General features: G+C 52.3%; 1 protein-coding gene across 1 annotated transcript in view; it reads left to right on the top strand.

Moving 5' to 3' along the window:
* MDGA1 (MAM domain containing glycosylphosphatidylinositol anchor 1) overlaps positions 1 to 26680 on the top strand; it is a 54226-nt gene that overhangs the window by 21623 nt on the left and 5923 nt on the right. Inside the window, exons 2-13 of the mRNA XM_034991152.1 lie at positions 7653 to 7792; positions 12078 to 12252; positions 13937 to 14133; positions 14943 to 15075; positions 15322 to 15591; positions 17799 to 18128; positions 20625 to 20921; positions 21888 to 22172; positions 23873 to 24024; positions 24866 to 25043; positions 25303 to 25326; positions 26370 to 26522. Coding sequence (XP_034847043.1) covers positions 7653 to 7792; positions 12078 to 12252; positions 13937 to 14133; positions 14943 to 15075; positions 15322 to 15591; positions 17799 to 18128; positions 20625 to 20921; positions 21888 to 22172; positions 23873 to 24024; positions 24866 to 25043; positions 25303 to 25326; positions 26370 to 26522 — 2334 coding nt within the window. The remainder of the gene's footprint in view (positions 1 to 7652; positions 7793 to 12077; positions 12253 to 13936; positions 14134 to 14942; positions 15076 to 15321; positions 15592 to 17798; positions 18129 to 20624; positions 20922 to 21887; positions 22173 to 23872; positions 24025 to 24865; positions 25044 to 25302; positions 25327 to 26369; positions 26523 to 26680) is intronic.

The following is a 26680-nucleotide window of genomic DNA, read 5'->3' as shown; positions in this document are numbered from 1 at the left end:
ACCTTGCTGAGCCTCAGCTTCCTGATCTGACAAATGGGAGTAATAGGCTTGTTATGAGCAATACATGAGATAATAGACATAAAACACTTGACACATTATGGCACAGAGTAAATTGTTACTGTTATGTATTTATCGTGATGTTATTGTTATGTTAGGGGGGTGGGTCGGGGGACACCAGAGCCTTAACTCCAGCTCACGGCCAATCTCTCCCTACCCGCTCACAGGCCTTTATAGACATTGTCCTTATCCCTGCTCTTCCGGACTGCACACTTCTCTAGTACCCCTCAGCACCAAGCTCAGCACCTCATGCTCATAAGGATGTGTTGACTGATGGAAGTCAGGAACACAGATCCTGATTCCATATTGCCTGGCCCAGAACACTCAGTGATACTTGTGGGAGGCTGTGAGGATGGTGGCACTTGCCCTGCCATCTGCTAACGGGGTAGATAGAACTGACTTCAGGTGGAGAAGTCTGCAGCCCCCTTCTCCCCCCCACCCCCCTGTTCCTCTGGAAGTTTCCCAGCCACACACACCTTCCCAGAAAGAATCAGGAGTTGGAAGCAGGACAACAGCCCCCACTTGACGATGATTAACTTTTTTTTTTCTGCAAAGATTTTATTTATTTATTTGACAGAGAGAGACACAGCGAGAGAGGGAACACAAGCAGGGGGAGTGGGAGAGGGAGAAGCAGGCTCCCGGCTCAGCAGGGAGCCCAATGCGGGGCTCAATCCCAGGACCCTGGGATCATGACCAGAGCCGAAAGCAGACACCTTAATGACTGAGCCACCCAGGCACCCCTATGATTGACCTTTTTAAATGCGACGTGGGGAAGAAACCAGAAGAAAAGCTGATGGAGCTTTAAACTAAGGGTTTCCATTCATTTCGCTGCCTGCCTGCCTGCCTGCCTGCCTTATTTGGCTCTACATCTTACTGCCGCATCGTTGTGCATTTAACAGCACCTCTTACACTTTGGCTAGTGCCCGGGAGGAGATTCTCTTATGAGGGATGGGGGTCTTTGAGGAAATTTCCCCTCCAGGTTCCAGTGAGAATTCTCTTCTGAAGCCTGGTAGACGAGTTGAATTTGCTTTAACATGAATCCTTGAGAGTTTGTGGCTTCCTCACTGGGCCTGCTGGGTGCTGGCTGTCCCGACCCCCACCTATAATTTGGGGCGTATGCTTTCTGGGGGAAAAAGGAGTGAGCCAGTAGGCCCGAAGCATTGTACCAGGGACCCACTATTTCTGCCTCAGCTGTACTCCTTATGATGCTGCCTAGTGGGTGACATCTCTCATGCTGTTTGGCTCTGCTCAGCCACAGGGCTGGGGAGGGCCGTGACACTTGACTCGACAGCCATTAGTTTTTTTTTTTTTTAAGAATTTATTTATTTGAGAGAGAGAGAGCATGAGGGGGGGAGGGTCAGAGGGAGAAGCAGACTCCCTGCCGAGCAGGGAGCCCGATGCGGGACTCGATCCCGGGGCTCCAGGATCATGACCTGAGCCGAAGGCAGTCGCTTAACCAACTGAGCCACCCAGGCGCCCCAGCCATTAGTTTTGTATTGAGCTTTGGATCAGCATTTCTCCACTTATTTTCCACAATGCTTCTCTCTTTCAAGATGCTAAGAGTTCCTCTGTGAAGAAAGGGCTTCATGGTCAAATACATTTGGAAAGCACTGGCTTAAACTAAGTTACATAGGTGTGTTTACTGCAGGACTTTTCAGAGCCTTTAATAATCTACCTTTGGGTGCCAAGACACTCTGTGAAGGAGAGAGAAGATGCAGCATCAGCATCCTGACTTGGCAGAGGACTATCAATGAACACTTTATGGCACCACGGGTTGGGAGATACCGTTTTCCTTTTCCACGGGGCTTCATTGAAAGATCTCAGGAGAGTGAAATCAGAAATGTCTCATAGACCAGAGGCAGGGAAACATACATGGTTCCAAACTCCCGTCCTATCTTCTATCCACCAGTGTGGTGTCAAGCAGAGATGATCAAATCCAGCCTCCAAAATTCCCAAAGAGCTTGTTACAAATACAAACTCTGACAGCCTTGGAGTTGGCATGGCAACAGCCTCCCTGGTGACACAAGGCGGGGGTAGGGGAGTCGTGGAGGACTGGGACAGGGACTAGAGTTCCAAGCTAGCAGGTGAAAGGCCTGGGTTCAAGTCCCCACTCTGCTCCTGTCCTGTGTCAGTGAGTGACATGGACAGGGCATTTCCTTCTCTGGGCTTCCGCTGTCTTCTCTGCCAAAAGAGGCTAAATCAGACTTACTCTTTTTGCCTCTCAGAACAAGGCAAGGAGCTTGGAAATATATACAGTGGACCCCAGGAAGGTATCACTCGTCACCATCTGTGGCAGATAAGGCCAGGTCCTTTCATGCAAAGGACTTGCAGCCCCCCAGGGAGGTGGGTTCTTGAGAGGAGCGCAGGATCATTTATAGAATAATGATGCTAGGGGCGCCTGGGTGGCTCAGTTGGTTAAGCGACTGCCTTCGGCTCAGGTCATGATCCTGGAGTCCCGGGATCGAGTCCCGCATCGGGCTCCCTGCTCGGCGGGGAGTCTGCTTCTCTCTCTGACCCTCTCCCCTCTCTTGCTCTCTGTCTCTCATTCTCTCTCTCAAATAAATAAATAAAATCTTTAAAAAAAAAAAAAAAAGAATAATGATGCTAGCTACCATGTTTAGATGGCTTACTGTGTACCAGGCACTGCTTTCAGTGCTTGACGTAAGTTTACTTATGTATTCCTCACAACAAGCCCATTTTACAAGTGAGCAAATGAAGGCTTAAGTAACCTGCTAAAGTCATGAAGTAACTTGCTGAGAGCTGAGTGTGCTGGGAAGCTGAGAGGGATGCTCAGAAGGGGCCCCATCCCTCCCCCCTGTTCCCAGCTCCTCTGAAGCCTTGCACCGCCCTCAACATGAATTTTAACATATCTGTGAAACATCCCTACCGGCTTAATGTCCGCTTTGAGCATCTCCAACCTGGGATTTTGGGGGGGGGGGCCCAGAGGGCGCTCTCCTGCCCCCATCTCTTGTTCCTACTTAATCATCTCAGGAGCTGTTATTTATTGAGAGAGCACATATTGTTTGGCCAGATGTTTGTGTTGTTTTTTTTTAAAGATTTTATTTATTTATCTGACAGAGACACAGCGAGAGAGGGAACACAAGCAGAGGGAATGGGAGAGGGAGAAGCAGGCTTCCCGCTGAGCAGGGAGCCCGATGCAGGGCTTGATCCCAGGACTCTGGGATCATGACCTGAGCCGAAGGCAGACGCTTAACGACTGAGCCACCCAGGCGCCCCTGGCCAGATGTTTTATAGATGTTGTCTTAAACCCTCATGCCAGCCCCGGGAGAAGGCATTACTGTTCCCATTTTATGAAGGAAGAGGCTGAGGCTCAGAGAAGTTAAGTAACTTGCCTAACATCTCCCAGCTAGTGGGTAGCAGAGCCAGGCATTAGGCCCAGATTGTCTGCTTTTCCCGTTTCTCTAAGGCATCTCTCTCCTGTTTGCTGTTCCTTGACGAATCCCCTGCTCTAGAGTAGTCTTAGCACTTAGAGCACTCTGAAGCCATCCTGTTCATTTCTGTTCCCTTGTTTGCTATCCATCTCCCCAACAGTGCTCCTTTGTTGTTTGCTTTTCCTGATGATCTCCGGCACCCACGCAGAGCGGCCGGCTCGAGGCATTTGTTGTTTGACAGACTGAATGAAGGGATTATGATGTCATGCTGCCTCTTGACACAGGTCCTTGCCTGGTTGCCTTTGGAACAGAAGATGGGGCTGCTGGCCTTGCCTTCCCAGGGCGCGTGGAACAAGAGGCTGAGGTTAAGTGAGGCAGAGCCTTTGGGGGCCTGCGACTTGGTGGGGACTCTGTTGGTTCAGGGTCCGAAACACAGTTCTAGCCATTCCAGGGGTGAGCAGAGTGGGGGAGGCTGATTCATGTTAACGAAGCTCAGTGGGAAGCCACGGGCATTTTCCCTTTGCTCCAGAGGGAAAATCTACATCTCGAAGAAGTCAGCCGTGGGAAGCAGAAAATCAAATAGGAATCAGAGTAAAGGGAGTAGGTAGTTGTAATGGTTAGTGTCAACCAAAGAAACCTGATAACCTCAATGGGCAATTTTTAAAAATTGAAGTGTAACTTAGGTATAGCCAAATCTTAAGCAAATAACCCGATGGATTTTTACATATATGTCCACTCATATAACTACCACTCAGATTAAGATGTAGACATTTCCACCGTACCAGATGGGATCCCACCTTCTCCCCAGAAACTTCTGGTGTGCCCTTCCCAGTAAATAATCCCTATCCCCACCCAAGGGCAACCACTGTTACTTTAAAATCGGTTTTTCCAGTTTTGAATTTCAGACACATGAAATCATATACTATTTACTCTTTGGTGTCTGAGTTCTTCCACCCAGATTGTCCATGTGAGATTCAACAGTGCCATTGTATCTATTAGGAGTTCTTTTTATTTTATTTTTTATTTTTGTGTAATATTCCATTATATGAATATATCAGAGTTTATTTATCCATGCTAGTCTTGATGGACATATGGGTGGTCCTCGTTTTTAGCCATAATGAATAAAGCTGCTATGAATATTCTTAGACCTATTGTTTTGTTGTCATAAGCACTCATTTCCACTGGGTACTACCCAGGAATGGAATTGCTGTGTCATGAACTATACCCTCGTCTAGCTCGAGTAGGTACTGCTAAAATCTCTTCCACAGTGGTTCTATCATTTTAGAGTTTGATACTCTTAAGAGTTAATGTCATCAAAGGGAGTTAGATCATCTTAATGATGTCATCATTCATGATGCCCGGTCTCCAGTGAGGAAACGTGGCTGGTGGCCAGAGGCCTTTTGTCTGCTGGCCAGGTCCTGTGTTTTCTGGCCTCTGCTGGCCAGACCCTGAGAATGTCAGGCTCTCCAGCTCCTTTTCAGTATTCCTTATCAGTCACAGAACCTTCTGTGGTTATAACACTATTTGGCTACAGGCAAGCCACAGTGTCCAAGATTACAGCTTATCTTCCACTGGAGCCTGTTCTATCAATGTCTTCCTTGTGGAGAGGCACCCCAGGCCTCTTGTAGACATCGATGGGACCTTCTGGTCTTATCAGCAACTGGCATGCACATCATGCATGGCGGGGGTTGTTTCCTGATGAGATTTCCTGGGGTCCTTGGCCACAGATGACTCTCTGCCATGGTATGGTGATGTTCATGCATTTTCGTCGCAGAGTGTGAGTTTCAGACCCATTCCCCGGATTCCAGGGTGCATCTTATATATGGACTACACGCTGATTACAAATGTATAGAAAGTGTGAGTTGAGAAGGATCTCAGAGGTCTTCTAATCCACTCCCCCGCTATAGGAGGGGAAACTGAGGCCCATGAGGTCTGACTTGCCCAAGGTTGCATAGCTTGTCTCTGACAACTAGCCTCAGTTCATTCCTCTATGGCAGCCAGGCAGGCAGGATGGTTGTCTGGACACTCAGACTCTAGGCTGCTGGTAGCTGTTACTGTTTGCAGAGACTCTCGCGGTTCAACATGTGTTGCCCCCAGTCGCTGCCCCACAGGCTTTTTGACCTACAGCTGGGCTACCTCTGGGGACCCACCTCTGTAATTAGTTCATGACTGTCCCATCTGTGTTGGTTGGAGAGGCTCCGGTAAGGTACTACTTGTGGTACCTGCAGGACACATCAGGGTTTACTAAGCACGTCTCATCTAGCCTGTGTCACTGTCACACCCACCCTCGTGAGTTCTCAGGGCTGGCAGCATTCTCTCTGTTTTAGAGATGAGAAAATAAAGGTCCAGGGGCGCCTGGGTAGCTCAGTTGGTTAAGCGACTGCCTTCGGCTCAGGTCATGATCCTGGAGTCCCGGGATCGAGTCCCGCGTCGGGCTCTCTGCTCGGCGGGGAGTCTGCTTCTCCCTCTGACCCTCCTCCCTCTCCTGCTCTCTGTCTCTCAGTCTCTCTGTCTCTCAAATAAATAAATAAAATCTTTAAAAGAAAAAAAAAGAAAAGTCCACAGATCACTCATGGTTTACTCCAGGTAATATATATTATATAGGACTTTCTCCTTCACCCAGCAAAAATCTCCCCTATTCTCTGAGGCCTGGTGAGAAAGCTGCCTCTTCTAGAACCTTCTGTGATCCTTCCTCTAGCAGACTCTCTCTCTCCTCTGATCTCCTAGGGCCTTCTGTATCTCTTTTAAGATGCTTAGCGACATCATCATGGGATAGTCTTGTAAATTCATCCATTCAACGTTCACTGAGTGCCCACTGTATTCAAGGCTTGTGCTGGGGATAACAAGATGGAACTCATGGTTTGGTAGACAGAAGGACAAGAGCCCTGGATCTGGCAGACAGGCAGAATGATGCTCTGCAATGATGCTCACTGGGGGAGTGATGGGTACAGAAGGAGGGAGGGCGCCGGTCAGTCAGGGGATGCTTCCTGGAGGAAGTTACACATTTTATGTACAGGTTTTACCTCATCTTTGTGCACCTCTTTGGGGCAAGGACTCTGTTTTCAGCCCCTTGTGCCCCTGGTGCCCACCTCCACTTTCTCCACCCTCAGCTGTGAACAGACAGGTATGAACTCGGGGGCCTTGCCCTCCTTTTCAGAGCCCAAACAGTGCTGGGCTGGGGGCTGGACACTTAGGGAGGGGCTGTGTACTTCTCCCAGTCATTCATCTTCCCTTTGGGTGTCACAGCTGTGGTCCCCTGGCCCTGGTCACTGTGAGAAAGGCCAGGGAGGAGCCAGTCTTTTGAGACCTTCGAGGCCCCTGGAGAGAGCTTCCATCCCTTAAAGAGGTTGGCCCAGGCTCAGGGAGCAATTAGGGAAGAGTAACAGGCCTTTGGGTGAGGGGAATGAGCAGTCTGTGGGACTGGGAGATATCTTAGTCAAGCTCTCTACAAGTAAAGCCTGGGATGGTTGAGAGGGTGCAGGTCAGGCATGGGATTTGTGAGAAAGTGCTCTCAGGAGACACTGGAAGGGGAAGCAGCCAGGCAAAAACGTGGTTCAGTTGCTTTAGCCTCAACCTGCTCCCAAGGGGATTCTGGAGAGTAAATGGCACCATAGTCATCCCACCAGCGGGGTTGGTGGGGGGCGGGGTGTAGCTGTCAGTCACTGGGCTCCGTGTGTGCGTACTGGGGAAAGGGGTGATCTTGTGGGCATTTCTGGCCCAGGCAGCTCCATGGCAAAGGGCAATTCCCAGGGGAAGGGGAGCTCTGTGCACCTAGCAGCTAACACTCAGCAGCTGGGGGGTGGATGCCCCCGCCAGGTATAGGGAGCTGTGGGGAGCACCGGCAGCTTCCACTACAGGGCCTGCTGAGACAGTGATACTCACTGAGTGATAACCAATCGGTATAGATACCCACCGAGCCCCTCATGCTCATCAGCTCACTGAGAGCACAGATCTCCTGAAAGGAGAGTGGGATGAGGAGGAACTGCCCCCATCCTGAGTCCTTGACCTTTCTGGTTCTGGCCTGGGGCCCTGGGAGTGTCCTTTCCAGAGCTCAGCAGGTCAGGCCTCTGAGGAGTGGCCTGGGGAGGTCTGGGCTTCCTCCTCCTCCCACTTACGTACTCAGAGGAGGGAGCCTTAGACCCCCTCTGGCCTTGGTGCCTCTTGCCTAAACCTGTGTCTCCACCCCCCCCTCGCCACCCCCAGCTCCTGCTCAGGCTCAGATTGTCCACGCCGGCCAGGCATGTGTGGTGAAGGAGGACAACATCAGCGAGCGTGTCTACACCATCCGGGAGGGGGACACTCTTGTGCTACAGTGCCTTGTCACGGGGCATCCTCGGCCCCAGGTAAGCACCCCCCCCCCCCCACGGCCTTGGCTTCTCACTCCCCACCCCGCCCTGGGATCAGAGCTGCCGAAGAGGCAGTGGGAGCTGGGAATAAGAGGCGCACGAAGTTGGCAAGCCAACACAAGACAGAAGACTGGGGCGGGGAGAGAGCTCGAAAATGAACTCTGTGGGGCAGGGCTGGAGGCCGTGAGCTTATTCTCCTGAAAACACGGGATGACTGAGGGGACAGATTAAATGGCAGTTGTTCAATTCCACTTCATTCCTGTTGTATCTGCCGGGCAGACGCTTCCTCAGATGCGCCTTCCCCCTCAGTCTGAGGGCAGACCTCACCCGCCAACACCGTGTTGGCGCTTCCTCCAGCGTCTTCTCTCTGGAGCCTCACAACCAGGCTGTGGGGGAGACATGAGGGCTTCTGGTACACAGCTGAGGAAATCAAAGCTTGGGGAGGTCGAATGAACCCCCAAGATCGCACAGCTCCTGGGAGCGTGGAAGCAGAATTTGAATCCAGAGCCAGTGTTCTCTGTCGCTTAGCACACTTCCCCCCAGTGTGTCCGTCTTTGGGTTGGGGGGTTCCGGGAGCCTCTTCAGGAGGCTTCAGGTAGGCAAGCCCCACACCCTGAGGTTAAAAGACTGAAAGCAGTTAGAAAGCAACAGAAGAGGAGTACCTGGAAATGCCAGGTATGTTTTTGTCACGGACCAAGTATGTGGTTTAGTCAGAAGGGTTGTCCAGTGATCACTGAAGCTGATGGGAAGAGGCAGGAGGCGGGCTGGAGGGGTGGCTGGAATTTGCTGGCGAGCCGCTGTGGCATTTAAGAGCAGCAGAAAATTTTTCATTGGCTCCTAGGGAGGGCAATGAAATGCAGAAGCATTTGGGGGATAATTTTGGGCACAGAGATGGCTTTGGTAGGTTTGGCCTGGAGATAAGCAAAGGGACAAGGAAACCCCTGAGGACTCAACCTGAAACTATCATCAGCGCTTGCTTCTTCTCAAAGTTTTGCTTCAGAGTGATAGTGATGCTGCCAGGCTTCAGGTTGCTGTTTGCATCGGGCGTGACGTCAGGATGGTCCTCCCTGGCCAGGGAGGCCACTGGGCCATCTCTCCCTCAGGCTGCACTGGCCACCCGTGTGTGTCCCTTTGTGCATTGCATTCATGAGTGGTTTATGGCTGGGGCTCAGTGTGTGTGCGCACACACTCTTTTTTCTACTTCCATCCACAATGTCATTGTTCTTCCTGCTACCTAGGCTCAAACCCTTGGGCTACAATATGGCTCTGTGCCATCTCATTCCCCACATCTAGCCAGCCTCTGTGGCTTCTGTTTTTATGTCTCTTGCATGGGTCTTTGTTTCTATTCCTCATTACCTCTGGAGGTCAGACCTGCAATCCTAGCCCTTGGACCACTGCAGTAGGCTAACTGGCCCCCCTCCATGCTTCCCCCTCCAATTCGCTTCTGTACCCAGCTCCCAGAATTGTAATCTTCAAACCTGCTCTATCATAGCACTCCCCTGCTCAGAAACCTTCAGTGGTTTACCTATTAACTACCAGACCCAGTTCAGGCTGCTAGGGGTGGAAGGGAAGACCACCCCCCACCCCAGTCTGGCCCCACCTGCCTTTCCTGTCTGACCTCCACTGCGATCCTCCTCATACCCATACTGTGCTCTAGTCACACGTGCCCAAGTACACCCTGTTCATTCCTGTGTCAGCCACTGCTGCTCACCTCTCCTGAAATGTGTCTACCTCCTTGTTTGCTCATTTCATTAAACACGTATTTATTGAGCACCTGCTATGTGCCTAGCACTGTGAAGATATAGTTCCCGTTGTCATGGAGCATCCAATCTAGCAGGAGAACAGGGAAGGAGCACCTCAAGGCCCACTTTGAGGTCAGGATGGGGGATGGAATGGGCATGGAATTCCCCACTCCAAACAAATAGCAAGAGAGTGGGAATCTCAAGGGCCAAAATGAAGAAAGAATCTGGAGCAATGGCAGTGAGCAGAAGGTGAAGAACATGGTCCTTGGAGGGGCTTGAACTACATACTCACCTCAGGGATAATAGTATGAATACACGCACAGGGGGTATGAGCTGAGGCCCCAGGTCCATCTATGGTTGGAGGCTAGACTTAGACTCTCTACCTAAAGAAGGAAGCTTGACAAGGGCACCCCCTGTGAATGGGGACCAGAAGCTCTCTGTCCCACAGCCCAGAGTCACAGCAGGGAGCAGACTCTGCTTCAGGGCGTATGAACAAATGGTCGCCTCTAAAGGAGCAGACCCCTTGGGCTGTCTGTTTCTTACACTGTCCAAGTGGTGAGGACACCCAAAGCTGAGAAACTAATATAAAAACTAGTTGGAACCTGTGAACCCATGGGTCTTGGGCATAGGCAACCACAGAGCTACACCACAGACAGGCATGTGAGGGCCCATGTGGAATTTCTGTGGAAGAAAACTCCCATGGACTACAGGCCTGTGGAGTAAAATTTTAAAACACATTTAAAAATACAGTGCCAGCAGGGCCAGTCCAGGGACTCAAAGAATTGAACAAGTCATATCTGAGGAAACAGAGTAAACAGAGCCATCTGAAAGGATCTTGAGAATAAATATGTTTAAAGTGTTTAAAGAGATAACAAAAGATTATACAACCTGATCAGTTAGATACGGGGGGAAGAAACCAAATAGAAATCCTAGAAATAAAAATAATACGGTCTTTTGAAAAATTTGGCCTCAATACCATAGAGATAGCTAAAGAGAAAATTAGCTAATTGGATGATAGATCCGAGGAAATCAACTACAAAGCAGCCGGGAGAAGACAAAGAGATGGGAATTGTGAAAAGGAAGTTGGGAGACATGGAGGATAGAATGACAAGCTACAACATAAACTTAGGGCAGACTAGAGAAAACTGAGAGAAGACAACATTTAAAGAGATAAAGGCTGAGAATTTTGTAGAATTGAAGAAAAGTACAAACCCTGGAGTGGCTGCTCTCTGCATGAGAAAGCTGCCCTTCACCCACTTCTCCCCAGCCTTGTTGTTTTCATGGCCTACAGCCTGACCTCTTCGCCGGGATCAGGGGCCTTGCCCTGTCTCAGTAATAAGCAACCCTACCCAACTTTAAGTTGGAAGCTTCCCTACCCCATCCTCCAGTCCTTAAGACTTAATCATCTGGAACTGACCAATTTTTCTTAAACCTCTGCTACTCTGAGTAGTAGCTCCAGTGTCTTGTGTGATTCTTGCTAGCTCCCCACATCTAGGGCAATGTTGATAACAATGGAAATTCATTGAGTGAGTAATATATACTGGGGGCTACATTTAGGTGCTTTATACACTTTGTTTCTAAACCTCTGCAAAGCAGAAATTGTGCTATGTCATAGTTATAGTTATCTACTGCTGCGTAACAAATGCTCTAAAACTCAGCAACTCAAAACAACAAACACGTATTGCCTCACCATTCCTGTGGGACCAGAATCCAGGAGCAGCTTAGCTGGCTGGTTCTGGCCCGTGGTCTCTCAGGAGGCTGCAGCCATTTGAGAACTGACTGGGGTGGGAGGACCCACTTGCAGGCTACCTCCTGTGGCTGTTCACCTGAGGTTTCCCTTCTTCCCCTGTGGACCCCTCCCTCCGGAGGGCTGCTCATGACAAGCCAGATGGCTTTCCCCAAGATGGAAATCACAGTCCTTCATAACCTGATCTTGGAAGTGACATACCATCATGCCCACTGTGTTATATTGGTCATACAGCCCATCCCTGGTACAAAGTGGGAGGGCACCCCAGAAAAAAGGACTAGAGGCTGGGATCTCTGGGGACCATCTTGGAGTCTACCCCATAGACCTCTTCCACAGATGAAAAATCTGAAGTGAGAGAGGAGTAACCTGCCCAAGGCCACTAAAAACTTTATCAAATTCTTAGTCTTACAGGCACTAAGGCACATTTAATCCTCCCAGGAAGCCTAGGTGGGATATTCTCCATTTTCCCAATGAGGAAAGGAAGGCAGGAAAGGTGGGATAACTTGCCCCAATCCAACTTGCCTCTTAACCACTGCACTATCCTGCCTTCTTTAAAGCCTCCTCCCTCTGACCCCAGATTCCCCGGATTCTTTCCCGAGGCACCCTGCCCCATCTGTGTATTCCCCTGGGGGAAGTAGTTTCCCAGGCCAGGGTGGTCCCCACGGGCACTCAGGAAAAACAGTGGGGGCCGGGGGGAGGGAAGGCACGGTCGCCTGGCCTTCAACCCGGAACCCTACCCCCCACCCCCACCCCCGCACTGCCGCGGCTCACTCGGCCCACCCCGCGGGCCCAGGTGCGCTGGACCAAGACTGCGGGCAGCGCCTCAGACAAGTTCCAGGAGACATCGGTGTTCAACGAGACGCTGCGCATCGAGCGCATCGCGCGCACGCAGGGCGGCCGCTACTACTGCAAGGCGGAGAACGGCGTGGGCGTGCCCGCCATCAAGTCTATCCGCGTGGATGTGCAGTGTGAGTCTCGGCCGGGGGTGCCCCCGGGCCCTCAGGCTCGGCGGGAGGAGGGGGGTGGAAAGGAGGCTGGAGAAGCGACACCTCCGTGGAAGAGCACAGTAGAGGCTTCATCTCTTCCGGACTGAAGGGGTTTACCTGCTGTTCCTCCAGTGTGTCTCACCCTATACCCTTCACGCGTTTCCCTCCCTAATCCATACGTACCTTGCAACAGCCCTCTCAAGTAATCAGGGAGGGTGGGACAGGTTGAATTATACTTTTTTCACAGATGAAATTGAGGTACTGGGGGGTTGTGACTTGTTCACCTGCAAAGGTTCTCTGGACTCTGCTCTGGTGCCCTTCCCATAGTACCTCATGTCTCTGCTTTTGCCCCAGGGGCCTCTCTGAAACTTCCCTACTCCCACCACTTATAGGACCAAGCACCCCTCAGTCCTGGCTGCTGGTTGAATGGGAAGCCTCTAGTCCCTACCTGCCCGCCATAGAGATACCCCCCTTAGCCCCAAGAGGCTATTTCACTGCTTGCCCAGGCTGATCCTAGTTACCCAGAAGCCGTAGGGCCAAGCCAAGGGGCCTGTCTGGCACCATCTTAATGTCTACAATGAACCTACCCATTAAATATGCCCATGCACCCCCACCCAAGTGAGACCCCCAAGTGGTGAGCAATGGAACCTCAGACCCTTCTGTCCCCTTTCAGTCAACCACAGGCCTGCCAAATCCTGGGGCTGAGGGTCATTTCTTGATTTACTGGTGCTGGAAGCGGGTGGCAGACATGGCCCGGGTGTTACCAATGCCCTACCTCCACCTCTGGTCTTTGTTATGACTTCTGTCCAAGTGGGCTGTGTGAGGACAGAATGATGGGACACTTGTCGAAGGATGTTAGGCTGTGGAATGTGGGTGCCTTTGGTTCACAACACTGGCTGCCCATTAGAATGTCTAGAGGGGTCTTTAGAAGCAACTACTGATGCCTGGGTTCCACTTCCAGAGATTCTGATAATTGGGCGTGGGGCCCCGGCATCAGGATTTTTCTTAAACTCTTTTTTTTAAATTGAGGATTAAGCTACATCCGATAGAGTACACTAATCTTAAATGTACAGTTCAGTGAATTCTTATGTCTATGCATGTGTAAACACCATCCAGTTCAAGAGCATTTCCAGGACCAGAAAGTTCCCTCATGCTCCCTCCCAGTCAATAATCTCCTTAGAGGCAATCATTCTTCCTACTTCTGACACCATCAATAAGCTCTGCCAGGCAGTGGTATTACAAAGAAAGTCTCCATGTGATTCTGTCATGCAAACAGAGGTGAGAACCACCAATCTAGTCCAATTTACCAGCGAGGAAACAAGCCCAGAGAGAGAAGGGACTTAGGCAGGTCACACTGCAAATTAACAGCTAACCTGGGATTTGAACCAGTGTCCTGATTTCCAGTCTGCGGCTGCTTCCTCCATCCCATGATGGGAGGGTGAAGATAGACACCCGCATGCAGGGCCGGGGGGAGGGACAGCTGGGAAGCCGTTAAGCCCATTCCCCTGCCTCTAATGGGTGGTCAAGCTTGTGGGCTGGGAGAGCATCTGGCTCTCTGGAAGCATCCCTTGAGGGTGGCTTAGCTTTCCCTGCGGGCTGCCAGAAAACCCAGCCCCCCAGCTTGGGGTCAGCTGGCCCTGACTCCACTGGGGCTGTGTCCTTGCAGACCTGGACGAGCCCATGCTGACGGTGCACCAGACGGTGAGCGATGTTCGAGGCAATTTCTACCAGGAGAAGACAGTGTTCCTGCGCTGTACTGTCAACTCCAACCCGCCTGCCCGCTTCATCTGGAAGCGGGGCTCCGACACCCTGTCTCACAGCCAGGACAATGGGGTCGACATCTATGAGCCCCTCTACACCCAGGTCAGGATGGACAGCAGCCGGCCTGGTCTCCTCATGGCTTGCCCCACACTCTTCCTTCTGCACCCAGCAAGGGAGGGGGACGCAGAGACCGAGGCCTTGTGATCCTGTGTTCCAGGGACGATGCCCTGACTCCAGTAATTCTGTTCTGACGTCAGAAGCATGCATTCTGATTGGGCTTCAGACAACCCTTGCCAAATGAAATCAGGACAGAAAGGTCAGGGAGGACAGGAGAGTCCCCCAGGCACCAGTCCTCCGGGGACATTGCTAGTTAGGAAAGGCACCCTCCAGGGGCAGGCATGTCATCCCTGCGTGCTGCTGGCTGGCAGAGTATTGGGAACTCTTGGGCAGGCGCGGTAGCAGTTGGGGGCAGAGAGATGACTGCACTTCCCATGGGACCCCTACAGTCCCGGACGGTGGTGATGCAGCTGTCCTACCAGGAGCATCTTTCAGAGGTGGCTATCCTAGGTGGCAAAGCTCCACATGAGGCCATGGCCTGTGGGCCAGCCCCATGTTTGTATGGGTTGTAAGACAGAGCAGGAGTCCTTCCTTACCGTCCATTTCCCAGAGTGGGAAAACTGAGGCTGTCCTGGCCGGTGTGCCCCAGGACAGCACCAGATGCAGAGAAGCCCAAGGTATGGAGACCGCAGTATCCACCCCAGGCTCCGGCTCCCTGAGGCTAAACGGTGTGGAGGTTGGAAAGATAGAAATTTAAGTAGGAATTTGCTTCTGCCTCGGGTGCTGGGTGAATGTGTGTGGGATCCATAGAGACCCAAGCAGGCCCCTCACCCCAGTGCTCTGCCGCTGCCTAGGGGGAGACCAAGGTCCTGAAGCTGAAGAACCTGCGGCCCCAGGACTATGCCAGCTACACCTGCCAGGTGTCTGTACGCAACGTGTGCGGCATCCCGGACAAGGCCATCACCTTCCGGCTCACCAACACCACGGGTACAGGCCTTCCCTGCCCGTTCCCCCCCCCCCCCCCCGCCCACCTGGGGCTGACTCCCCAGCTAGGAGACAGCGCCCCGCCCCACACAGGACTCTAGGCCCCTCCCCGTGAGCGTGTCTCCACCCCGCCCCCCGCCTGCTCCCTACCCTCTCCCTCCAGCCCTTCCCCAATGGCTTCTCCTCCCCCCTCAGCTCCCCCAGCGCTGCCTCACGGTCCCCTAAGACCCCACCTCCTTGTCCTCATAGCACCACCAGCCCTGAAGCTGTCTGTGAATGAAACTCTGGTGGTCAACCCGGGGGAGAATGTGACGGTACAGTGTCTGCTGGCAGGCGGCGATCCCTTACCCCAGCTGCAGTGGTCCCACGGGCCGGGCCCGCTGCCCCTGGGTGCTGTGGCCCGGAGTGGCACCCTCAGCATCCCTTCAGTGCAGGCCCAGGACTCTGGCTACTACAACTGCACGGCCACCAACAACGTGGGCAACCCTGCCAAGAAGACGGTCAACCTGCTGGTGCGATGTACGTGTGTCCGGAGAGCGGGAGGGAACTCGGAAGGCGGGCGGGGGCCCTGCCCTCCAGGAACCGCCGGGGAACTGGGAAAGGAGCCTGTCTGCTTCCTTTTATCTGTCTGCCAGCGGCTGGACTACAATTTGTATAAAGTTTTATTTATAATCTACATTTCCAAATGTCATCTTGACAGTGGAAGAAGTGGGAAGGGCTGGTGTTGATTTCCTATATATTTTTTTAAGATTTTATTGATTCATGAGAGAGAGAGGCAGAGGGAGAGGGAGAGGGAGAAGCAGACTCCTCGCTGAGCAGGGAGCCCGATGCGGGACTCGATCCCAAGACCCTGGGATCACGACCTGAGCCAAAGGCAGACGCTTAACTGACTGAGCCACCCAGGCACCCCAATTACTGACATTTTTCTTAGATTGGGAAACTGAGGCTGCCAAAAGCTAAATGTGGACATTCCAGTCTTTAAGAGAAAATTCCTGACTCTTCCCATACAATGGTTTCTACATTTTCCACAGAATTAAAATGAAAATAACATGGATTTGTACATACCTCATATGCAAATCTTTATTAGCAAAGTGTGTCAGTGAGTCTGAAGGTAATTACTAAATGTAAAAATGATACAAAACTTGGGGCACGATTAAAGAAGTATAAACACCCTACTTACTAAACCTCAGCCCCATTAGCTTCTCAGTATGATCTTGATTTTGCTACTGTGCTTGAAGGAGAAAGCTTTTTTTTTTTTTTAAGTTTTATTTATTTAAGTAATCTCTTTACCCAACATGGGGCTCGAACTCACGACCCTGAGATCAAACAGTCACATGCTCTATTGACTGAGCCAGCCAGGTGCCCCTAAAGAGAAAACTTAATATTCTTCTGACTTAGAAGTAACTTTAGGTTGTTGTTTGGCTGTTGGTTATTTATTTGAGAATTTTAAAGATCCAGGCTTGTTTGCAGCTCTTTAGCCCTTGAAAATAAAGTATAGCTTCTGTCAAATCCAGTGGAGAGTCTTCTGATGAAATGGTCTCTCCTTTTTGTTCTTCCCTCATCCCAAAAAGAAGCTAGTTCTCGGTGAGTTTTTACTTAATCAGAGCAAGAAAGACAGTAGCAAGATTGTTGCTGATGACTACTTTTTCCTTTGATGGTACTTTTCTTGTCAGATTACTTTTTTCCACCTAATTCCATTTGGCCTTTAAAACCTAGGTTCCTGAGATTGCAGTTTACATCAAATTCTTACGGTCGCCTCTTGGGGTGATGTCCAGCCTGCTCTGCCCAGTCCAGTCCTAGTTCATGGCCGTTGTACCAGGGACCTGTCGAATTAGCACCCACTATTGAGAATTCTGTCTAGGGGCACCTGGATGGCTCAGTCAGTTAAGTGTCCAACTCTTGATTTCAGCTCAGGTCTTGATCTCAGGGTCATGAGTTCAAGCCCTGCTTTGGGCTCCATGCTAGATGTGGAGCCTACTTAAAAAAAGAAGAAGAAAAATTCTGTCTAACTCTTGGCTATGTCAGACAATATTCAGATTTTTCAAAGAGGCTAGACCCTTTTTTTCTAAACTGTGTTTTATGTAATTTCATGTAAAATAATTGTATTAGGCTTTTATTATTAAAATTGCACAAACTTGTTGCAAAGAAGCAAACAGTACAAAAGGATAAAATTTCCCCTCAGCCCCACTCTCTAGACAGAAGCATTAATACATTCTGGTGCCTCTTTCCAAAAATTGTACTTTGCATATTCAAGGTTTAAAACAAGAATAAAAATAAAGCAGTGCAGCCTTTAAGAGTGTAGGCTGAGTCTGAATTCAAGGTTGGCTATTTCTTTGGGCAAGTTAGTTAAGCTGTCTGAGCCTCAGTTCTCTCCTTTGTAAAATGGGGACAGCAAAGTGCCTCACTCCAAGATTGTGGGATGGGTGAGATGAGTAAACCCATGTCAAGCACTTGGAATGGTGCCTCTCACATAATGGACATTCAGCCAACAGTGGCTATAACAATTCCTAAACCCACTTTCCTACAGCCAGCTTTTTTGGATTTTTAAAAATGCATCTGAGCAAGCAGAACGATTTCCAAGCAAAGTGATGGTTTCTCTTGGGGGTGGTGGTGGTGTGGGAAGGCCAGTTCAAGGAGAGAAGCTGGGTCCGGATGGGGGTGGGAGGGACATAGACCCTTGGCTTTGGGCCAGCCCCAGCCTCCTCTCCTTCCCCATCCACCCATAGCCATGAAGAACGCTACGTTCCAGATCACCCCAGATGTGATCAAAGAGAGTGAGAACATACAGCTGGGCCAGGACCTGAAGCTGTCATGCCATGTGGATGCAGTACCCCAGGAGAAGGTGACCTACCAGTGGTTCAAGAACGGCAAGCCGGCACGCATGTCCAAGAGGCTGCTGGTGACCCGAAATGACCCCGAGTTGCCTGCCGTCACGAGCAGCCTAGAGCTCATTGACCTGCACTTCAGTGACTATGGCACCTACCTGTGCGTGGCTTCCTTCCCAGGAGCACCTGTGCCTGACCTCAGCGTCGAGGTCAACATCTCCTCTGAGACAGGTGGGCAGCTGAAGCGGCATGGGTGTGTGTGTGTGTGTGTGTGTGTGTGTGTGTGTGTGTGTGTGAGGAAACTGGAGAGGCCCACAGAGGGGAGGTGGGCACAGTAGCTTGTGGGAAAGGAGACCAGAGTGAGGGGAACACAATTTGTGTTTCCTCTGTGTTCCATACCCATTTATGAAGCATCTGTTGTATGCCAGGCATTGTGCTAGGCTCTGGGGAAGAGCAGTGGGCAAAATGAGCTCTCCTGGCATTGAACGAAGCAGGAAGACAAACATTTTTCAGATAGTCTCACAAATATATCACTGCAAACTCTGATGCATGAGAGTCGGGAAAGAGTTTCCTAAGATAGAATGTTTGATCTGAGATCTAAGGGAGGGGCAGGATTTTGCTAGGCAAAAGAGAGCAAGGGAGGGTGGAAGAAAAGGGAGGCCAAAGAAGCAGCATGTGCAAAGGCCCTGTGGCAGGTAAGTGCGTGGGCCATTTGGAGTACTTTTGAAGGGAGGAAAGTGCAGCTGGGAGAATGGCGTGAAATGGGAGAGAGCAGAGGGGTCAGCGGGGGCCAGATTATGCAGGGATTTGGGTCTTTATTCCAATAATAATAAATAACAATGAGATAATGACTAACATTTATTGAGTGTTTACTCTGTGTTCTGATGATTTCATATTTAGCTCATTCACCTTCATGGTTTACCTTATGGGGTAGTTTATCATCAGTGTTTAGAGATGAAGAAACAGGCTCAGAGAGTTTAAGAAACTCACCTAAGTTAACAAACAGTAAGTGGTGTAGCTGGGATTCGAACCCAGGCAGTCTGACTGTAGAGCCACCCCTGAAAGGTTTACATTTTAAGAATGACAGGAGTTTGGAGGGGATGATTTTGGAGAGAGTCTCTAGAATCTCATCTCCAGTCCTTAGCCCCTTGCACCGAGGAGCTGGCTGACTTTGGCTAAGCCTCTTTGACTCTCTGGGCCTCAGTTTCTCCTCTGTGAGACAGTGAACCAGATGGCCTCAGAGGCCCCTTCCATCCTGACTTCTGCACAGGGAAAAGACTTCGTAGCCAGGGAGTGTGTCCCTTACAAGCCGTATAAGTGGATCCCATAGCTGGGACACAGGATGGGAGAGGGAAGATGAGGCTGGGGAGTGGCAGAGGCTGGAGCACGAGGGTCTTGTTTGTAGAGCCAAGGAACTGGAGCTTTAACCTGAGGGCAGTGCAGCCTCAAAGGAAGGAGACAGCCCTTTAACCTGTGGGGGCAGAGAAAGGTTGGGAGCTGGGACGTTTTGGAAACAGGGAAATCAACGGGGCACTGGGCCATTTCCTCAGTTTGGCTCATTAGCCTGATGCCTAGGGCATGGAAGCTTTTTAAGGGCCTGTGGAAATAATTTAGACCTGGAAAAACAAATTAATTGGCTGCAAAATACAAAGAGAAAACTGTAAAATTAAAGCGAAGGCATTTGTATAAATGTTTACAAGAGTATGAATGATCCTAACTAGATAACTGGACCTCAGCTTGCCTTGTGGAGTTATTTACAATTTATATTTAATGTAGGACATTTTAATTTGTTTGATGGGATGTGGGATGGGACCCATGGAAGTCTTAGAAGACCCTCCAGCTGGGCGATGTGTTGGGTTGGATTAGGTTTGGCTGTGTGTAACAGAAAACCCCAAAATACTACTAGTGGCTTAAATGAGCTAGATGTGTATTTTTTTTTTTTCTCATAAAAGTGAGCAGTCCAGGCTGGAATAATGGCTCAGCTCCACCAAGTCCTCAGGGCCCCAGGCTCCATTTTGTCTTGCTATTCTGTTATCCCTAGTGTGGGCCACCTTGTCCACAATGGCAGTTCCAGCTGCAGCCATCAGTCTGCATTCCAGCCGGCAGGAAGGAGGAGGAGAAGAGGGGCACAGCCTCGCCTTTTAAAGACCCTTATTTCCTGTCACATCCCACTGGCCAGAATTTAGTCACATGCTCACAGCTAGCTAGCGCTAAGACAGGCTGGGAGACATGATGGTTTTTCTGGCTGTGTGCCCTGCTAAACTCCAGATATCCTATTACCTTGGAAGAAAGGGTGAGCATGTTGAGGGACAGACTAGCGATCTGGGATAACACTCCAGAAGGCAAGATGTTGTGGTAACACTCCAGAAGGCAAGATGGAAGCTTTAACTAGATCGGGGTCAGTGGGCAGGAGAGAGGGGGTTGGGAGAGGAGGTCATTGGGTAGAACTGTTTACAAGGTGGAACCCCCTTTCCTTGGGCTAAAGGGAAAGAAGGAATAGGCCGGGACGACTTCAGATCTCTTTCTGAGTTGGGAGACCCTGAGGTAGAGACCCCAGAAGGTAGAGAGAATTGGGGGGAGGTGAGCTGTGTTTTGGAAATACTGAGGGATCTTTGGGACATCTGGGATGGGGAAGGGAGGCTCAAACCTAGGGGGAGGGAAGCCGAAGCCCCAAAGCAGGGGCCGGCGGGAGCTCTAACCCTGCTCCTGCCCGCCTCCCCACCGCAGTGCCTCCCACCATCAGCGTGCCCAAGGGCAGGGCCGTGGTCACAGTGCGGGAGGGCTCGCCCGCCGAGCTGCAGTGTGAGGTTCGAGGCAAGCCGCGGCCGCCGGTGCTCTGGTCCCGCGTGGACAAGGAGGCTGCGCTGCTGCCCTCGGGGCTGCCCCTGGAGGAGACCTCGGACGGGAAGCTGCGGCTGGAGCACGTGAGCCGCGACATGAGTGGGACCTACCGCTGCCAGACGGCTCGGTATAATGGCTTCAACGTGCGCCCCCGCGAGGCCCAGGTGCAGCTGAACGTGCAGTGTGAGTCTCATCGCCCCACCTGGACTCCCTTCTGAGCTGTCCCTCCCGGTTCTCAGCCTGACCTGCCCCCTCTCCACCCCTTCATACACTCCAGTCCAACCAACCCCTCCACGTACTGCCCATATCCCCCAAACCTTACCACCCCCGTGTTGTGTTCTAAGGTGGGAGGTCTGTGACTCTTGCCACATTTCCATTATCAAGTGCCGCCCCCCCCACCCCCGTCTTCATTCCCAGGGACCTAGTGAGCAAAGAAGTAACTGATAGAACATAACAGGTAGACATGGGAGTTTGAAAGACCTTCAAGGGAGCACGCTGTGTCTGATAGTATAACGATGAGAGTTAACTCACCTCGTGCCAAGCACTGTTCTAAGAGCATTTTAATGCATGAACTCATTTAACCCTTCACAGACTCTATTATTTCCTTATTTTTACAAACCGAGTCACAGGATAAGTAACTTGCTTAAGTTACTTAGTGATAAGGGTTTACATTTTAAGAATGACAGGAGTTTGGAGGGGATGATTTTGGAGAAAGTCTCTAGAATCTCATCTCCAGTCCTTAGCCCCTTGCACCGAGGAGCTGGCTGACTTTGGCTAAGCCTCTTTGACTCTCTAAGGTCTTACCAGCTAGTTTGAGGCAGGGTTGAGATTTGAACCTAAGGCATCTGGCTCTGGGGATTTTGCTCTGAGCTCCGATGTTATGCTGCTTTTCACTACGTGGGGAGAGGAGTGTGAGGGGACCATTTGAGGCCCAGTCTGGGAAGCATGGCTGGAGGAATGGGCCGGGATGGGGTGGGTATCTGCAGGTCAGGGAGGTATGAGCGCGGCTGTTGTGTATGTCACGAGTGTGTATCCACTCTGAGATCCCTCCAGGCTGGGGGGTGCGGGAGCAGGGTCGAGTGCGTCGCCTCCGATGGGGCCGCTCCTCCAACCCCACCCGGCCCCGCTGACCGCCGCCCCCGCCCCCAGTCCCGCCGGAGGTGGAGCCCAGCTCCCAGGATGTGCGCCAAGCGCTGGGCCGGCCCGTGCTGCTGCGCTGCTCGCTGCTGCGGGGCAGCCCCCAGCGTATCGCCTCGGCCGTCTGGCGCTTCAAAGGGCAGCTGCTGCCTCCGCCGCCCGCTGTCCCCGTCGCCCCCGAGGCCCCCGACCACTCCGAACTGCGCCTCGACGCCGTCACCCGCGACAGCAGCGGCAGCTACGAGTGCAGCATCTCGAACGACGTGGGCTCGGCTACCTGCCTCTTTCAGGTCTCGGGTGAGCGTCCCGTGGGTCCCGCCCCCAACCGCGCCCACCTGGGGCCAGGCTCCGCCCCAACCCCAGCCCCGCCCACAGTCGGCCTGGGCCCCGCCCCTTTCCAGCCACCCTACACTAAGTTCAGGTCCCTGCTTTTCCAAGACCCGCCCATGCGAGGTCTAAGCTCCGCCCACTCCGTTCGGACCAAACCGTGACGTCTTTTAGGGCCCCTCTAGACAGGCTACACCGCTTCACTCACGCCCTCTCCAGGTGTAGGAACTTCTCAAGTCCCACTTATACGTGCCCTAAGCCCCGCCCGTTTTAGCTCAGCCTCCCTCTCCTTGGCCTCGGATAGCCCTGCCGCTTTCAAACCCCTACTTCCCCGGGCTTAGGCTTCGCCCTTCTAGCCCCGCGAGCACCAGGTATGGGCCCGTCTCTTTAAAGACCCATCCACATCGCGCCTGGGCCCCAATTACGAGGCATAGGCCCCACCCCTTCCAGCCTCGTCCAATCCCAGCTCTCTGTTTCCTCCTTTCCTGGTAGCTGGTGCGCTCCAGCCCAGCCCACACCAGGTTTAAACCCTCCAACTCAAGCCCTGGGCACCGCCCCATCCCAGCCATCACATTTCAAGCCCCTCCTCCTTCGTCCTTGGCCCCAGAGGCTGAGGACGGAGGACCCCCTCTTTTCGTAATTGCAGGCCCAATGAGAGGGGCCTGAGCTGTAGCTAAGAGGAGAGAAGACGACCCTCAACAGCTTCTCTGGAACGTCGTGGGTGGCTCTGGGCCAGCCAGCACACATTTCCTGAGCTGTCACCCCAGAGATTCAGGCCCCTTGGTGCCCAGAAATCCCTCTCAGCCTATCTCGTCATCAAGTCATTCCTGGGTGGGCTGTTTGGGGCTGCAGGCGGGCATGGGTGATTCAGAAAGGGGTGGAGGTCGTGGTGAAGGCTGAGGGGAACGCATAGGGGCCGAAGGGGTTTCTGATGCCCTTTCTCTTCTTTGAGGGAGAGCTGGTTCCCTGTCAGAGCTGGTGGCAGCGCCCCTGGAGGAGAGCCCCAGGTGTGCCTGTCCCCTTCTACTGCACCTCCAGCTCTCTCAGCAGCCCCCAACTGACCGCGTGCCCCTTTAGCTCTTGTGTGGATCTCTTCACTCAAAAGCAGGGGGCCAGGACCACAGGTCACTCCCCAGCCCTTCCCCACCCCACCCAGCCCTGCCAGCCAGAGGCCCCTATGACATTTCCCACCTCCTTCCCCTCTCCCCTGTTCTCCCACACTTCCCCTGTCTTCCCACCTTTTTGCCTCTCTCCATCCCTCTCCTTTCTCTTCCTTCCACCTCAATATCCTTGACCCTTCTTTGCGTCTTTCCCCCATCCTCTTTCCCTGTGTCTTCTCTAATATCCCTCCTCTGTGTCTTCCCAAATTTCTCTTTTCTCTGGCTTTTCCTTGGCCTTTCCTCTCTGTTCTCACCAATACCACGTCTTGGAATTCCCAATCTCCCTTTTCTCCACTTCTCACTTTCACTCTTACTCCACCCTCACTCCCCCAATCTCCTCCTCTCCCACCATCTCCTCTCTTCACTATATTCCCTTTCTCTTTGTCTCCCCATACCCTGTCTCTGTTCCTCACCATCCTCTTCTGTCTCCCTCTCCCGTGCCTCCTCTCTCTGTGTCTCTCCCCCATCCCCACCCTTCACGGCCCCACGCCCCCCTCCCCGCCCTCTCAGCCAAAGCCTACAGCCCGGAGTTTTACTTCGACACCCCCAACCCCACCCGCAGCCACAAGCTGTCCAAGAACTACTCCTATGTGCTGCAGTGGACCCAGAGGGAGCCCGATGCTGTCGACCCCCTGCTCAACTACAGACTCAGTGTCCGCCAGGTGGGCCAAGGGGGACAGGGGCCCGGGGTCAGGCTGACCCTGGGAGTGTCCCTCAAGCCATGGGAAGGGGTTGGAGGCAGGGATTGGACATATTTGACCCCCTTACAGACCACTCTTCAGAGCCAGAGAGAAAGTATTCTGGACACAGCAGCAGAAGCTGGGAGGTTCTAGGGACCTGTGCCCTCCGACCCCATGCTCTGGGCCCAGCCCTGAGAATTGGGCTATGTCTGCTGGGTTCATACAAGGGAAAGGGGACAGAGCTAGCTCTGCTCACAAAACACAGAATCTACTTGTGAGTCAGGAGCTTAGAGTGGGGTAGGGGGGCAGTCTCATCCACAGGGTCTCTAGAATGCAAGACTGGAGCTATGCTGTTCTTGTGTCCAGTCTAATTCCATGTGATTCTGCCCAAGGGGCAGGAGGTGTGGAGGGTAAAAGTGTGGCTCTGGGGCAGACCGCCTAGGCTAGAATCTAGCTCTGTGTGAGCTAGGGCAAATGACATCTCTTTGGCCTCAGTTTCTTTATCTGTAAAATGGGAGTCATTATAATGTTCCACCTCAGAGGATTGTTATTTTGAGGATTAAGTGAGTTAATAATGGCAAATCACTTTGAGCAGTGCCCAGCATCCCATATTATTAAGGACAGCCCTAGGAGGGAGGCGTGGTAGGAGTGATTGCTCTCTCTCACAGAGGGGGAAACTGAGGGGCTGGCTTCCTAGTCCTTTATTCTTTCTGCTCCCTGACACTGGCCCCCCCCCCACCCTCCAAGTCACACCAGGGCCTGGGCCGGTGCTCTGGTGGAGGGTGTGGCCTGCTGGGCATCTGGGAACGCCCTGTATCTGCAGTTGAATCAGCACAACGCCGTGGTGAAGGCCATCCCAGTGCGGCGCGTGGAGAAGGGGCAGCTGCTGGAATACATCCTGACTGACCTCCGTGTGCCCTACAGCTACGAGGTCCGCCTCACGCCCTACACCACCTTCGGGGCTGGTGACACGGCCTCCCGCATCATCCACTACACAGAGCGTAGGTGGTGGGGGGGGGGGTAGGGGTGGTGGGAAGGGTGGGCTCATCTCCTCCCCAGGGGACCCCCCTTCAACCTCCCCACATGGTTCCAGAGCTTGGGGCTCCCCACTGTGCAGTGTCCTACTTTGTCACCGCAGGCTAGGCCCCTCTGGCCCCCAGTCCTGGTTTTGGGAACCCTGTCCCCTGGTCCGAAGCCTGGGCACCCTCTGTACGGTCCCACACCTCAGTTCTGACTTGGTTTTCCCGCTTGCTTTCTCAGCCATCAACTCTCCCAACCTGTCAGGTGAGACACCTCCCCCCCACTTCCCCTTCCCTTTGGGAACACAAAGCCTCCCTTGGTGGGAGGAGAGGACCCCGAGAGATACCCAGAGAGAAAATGGGGTGGAGGCCAGCCGCTGGAAGGAGAAGCCAAAGGGGACAAGGCTGGGCTTGGAGACATGTGCATCCAGGATTGATTCTGGGGCTTAAAGGTGGAGGGGGGGCAGAGGTAGGGGACATCTGTAACTCAGGGCCTCTCCTCCTCAATCAGCACCCTGATCCTGTCCCTAGAATCACTGTCCCTAAAAGAAAAATGGAGAGACCAGACTAGTCCACATCCCCTGTTCTCTGTGGCAGGGGTCCCTAATCTGAGATCCAGGAAGCCCTCCTCCCCGCAAAGGATCTGTGTATAGAATTCAGGGGGTCCATGAACCTGGAACATGGAAGGGCATACAGTGACTTCTTTATCTTCCCCTAACTTCTAGCAGAAGTTTAACATCTTCAGGGATGAATGTAGGCAACAGACTGCACTAATATGATCACTCCCTGTGACCCTGTCATCAGGACAAAGCCCCGTTTGCACATTATCTTGAAGTTGTTACAGCCACTCCTGAATATCATTTACATTCATCAGGACTTCAAAACCACAGCAGTTATTAGAGCTAACACTAGATCTTGTTATTTAATTAGATAATAAAGAAGCCCACCTATTGTTATCTCACAAATGTGTTTTTTAAATATTTTGACAGCTGTATCTCCATATAAGTGATTTTCCTTTGTGACCCTGTGTATTTCATTTTGTGCATCTAAAATTATTATTCTGAGATGGAGTCCTTAGACTTCACTAGATGTCAGAGGGTCTGTAGTGTACAAAGGTTAGGAAGTCCCGTTGTGGGAACAGATTTGTCAGGGGCCCTGTTGCCTGGTTTCTGAAGTCCTGAGATCCTAGGCCCACGGCTTGGATGCGCGGCACCTACCTCGGAGTGGCCAGGGAGGGCGAAGCTAGACCAGGTCGCCTGAGGAGCCTGACCCTCTTCGTCTCCTCCCCTCCTCCTTGGCCCAATGCAGACAACACCTGCCACTTTGAAGATGAGAAGATCTGTGGCTACACCCAGGACCTGACAGACAACTTTGACTGGACACGGCAGAATGCCCTCACCCAGAATCCCAAGCGCTCCCCCAACACTGGTCCTCCCACTGACATCAGTGGCACCCCTGAGGGTGAGGACATGGACTGCGGCAAGGACAGCTTCAGGGAGGGGTCTGGCACTAGGAAACCCTAGTCCAAGGGGGGAGACACAGCCCTGCCCTCAGGGAGCCCCAGTCTGAGGGGGGGAGACACAGCCCTGCCCTCAGGGAGCCCCAGTCTGAGGGGGAGA

Source organism: Mirounga leonina, unplaced genomic scaffold, assembly GCF_011800145.1.
Source record: "Mirounga leonina isolate KUSES-001 unplaced genomic scaffold, KU_Mleo_1.0 Mir_53, whole genome shotgun sequence".
Classification (NCBI taxonomy): Eukaryota; Metazoa; Chordata; class Mammalia; order Carnivora; family Phocidae; genus Mirounga; species Mirounga leonina.
Note: the sequence above shows the minus strand (reverse complement) of the source record. Positions and strands in the feature narration are given on the sequence as shown.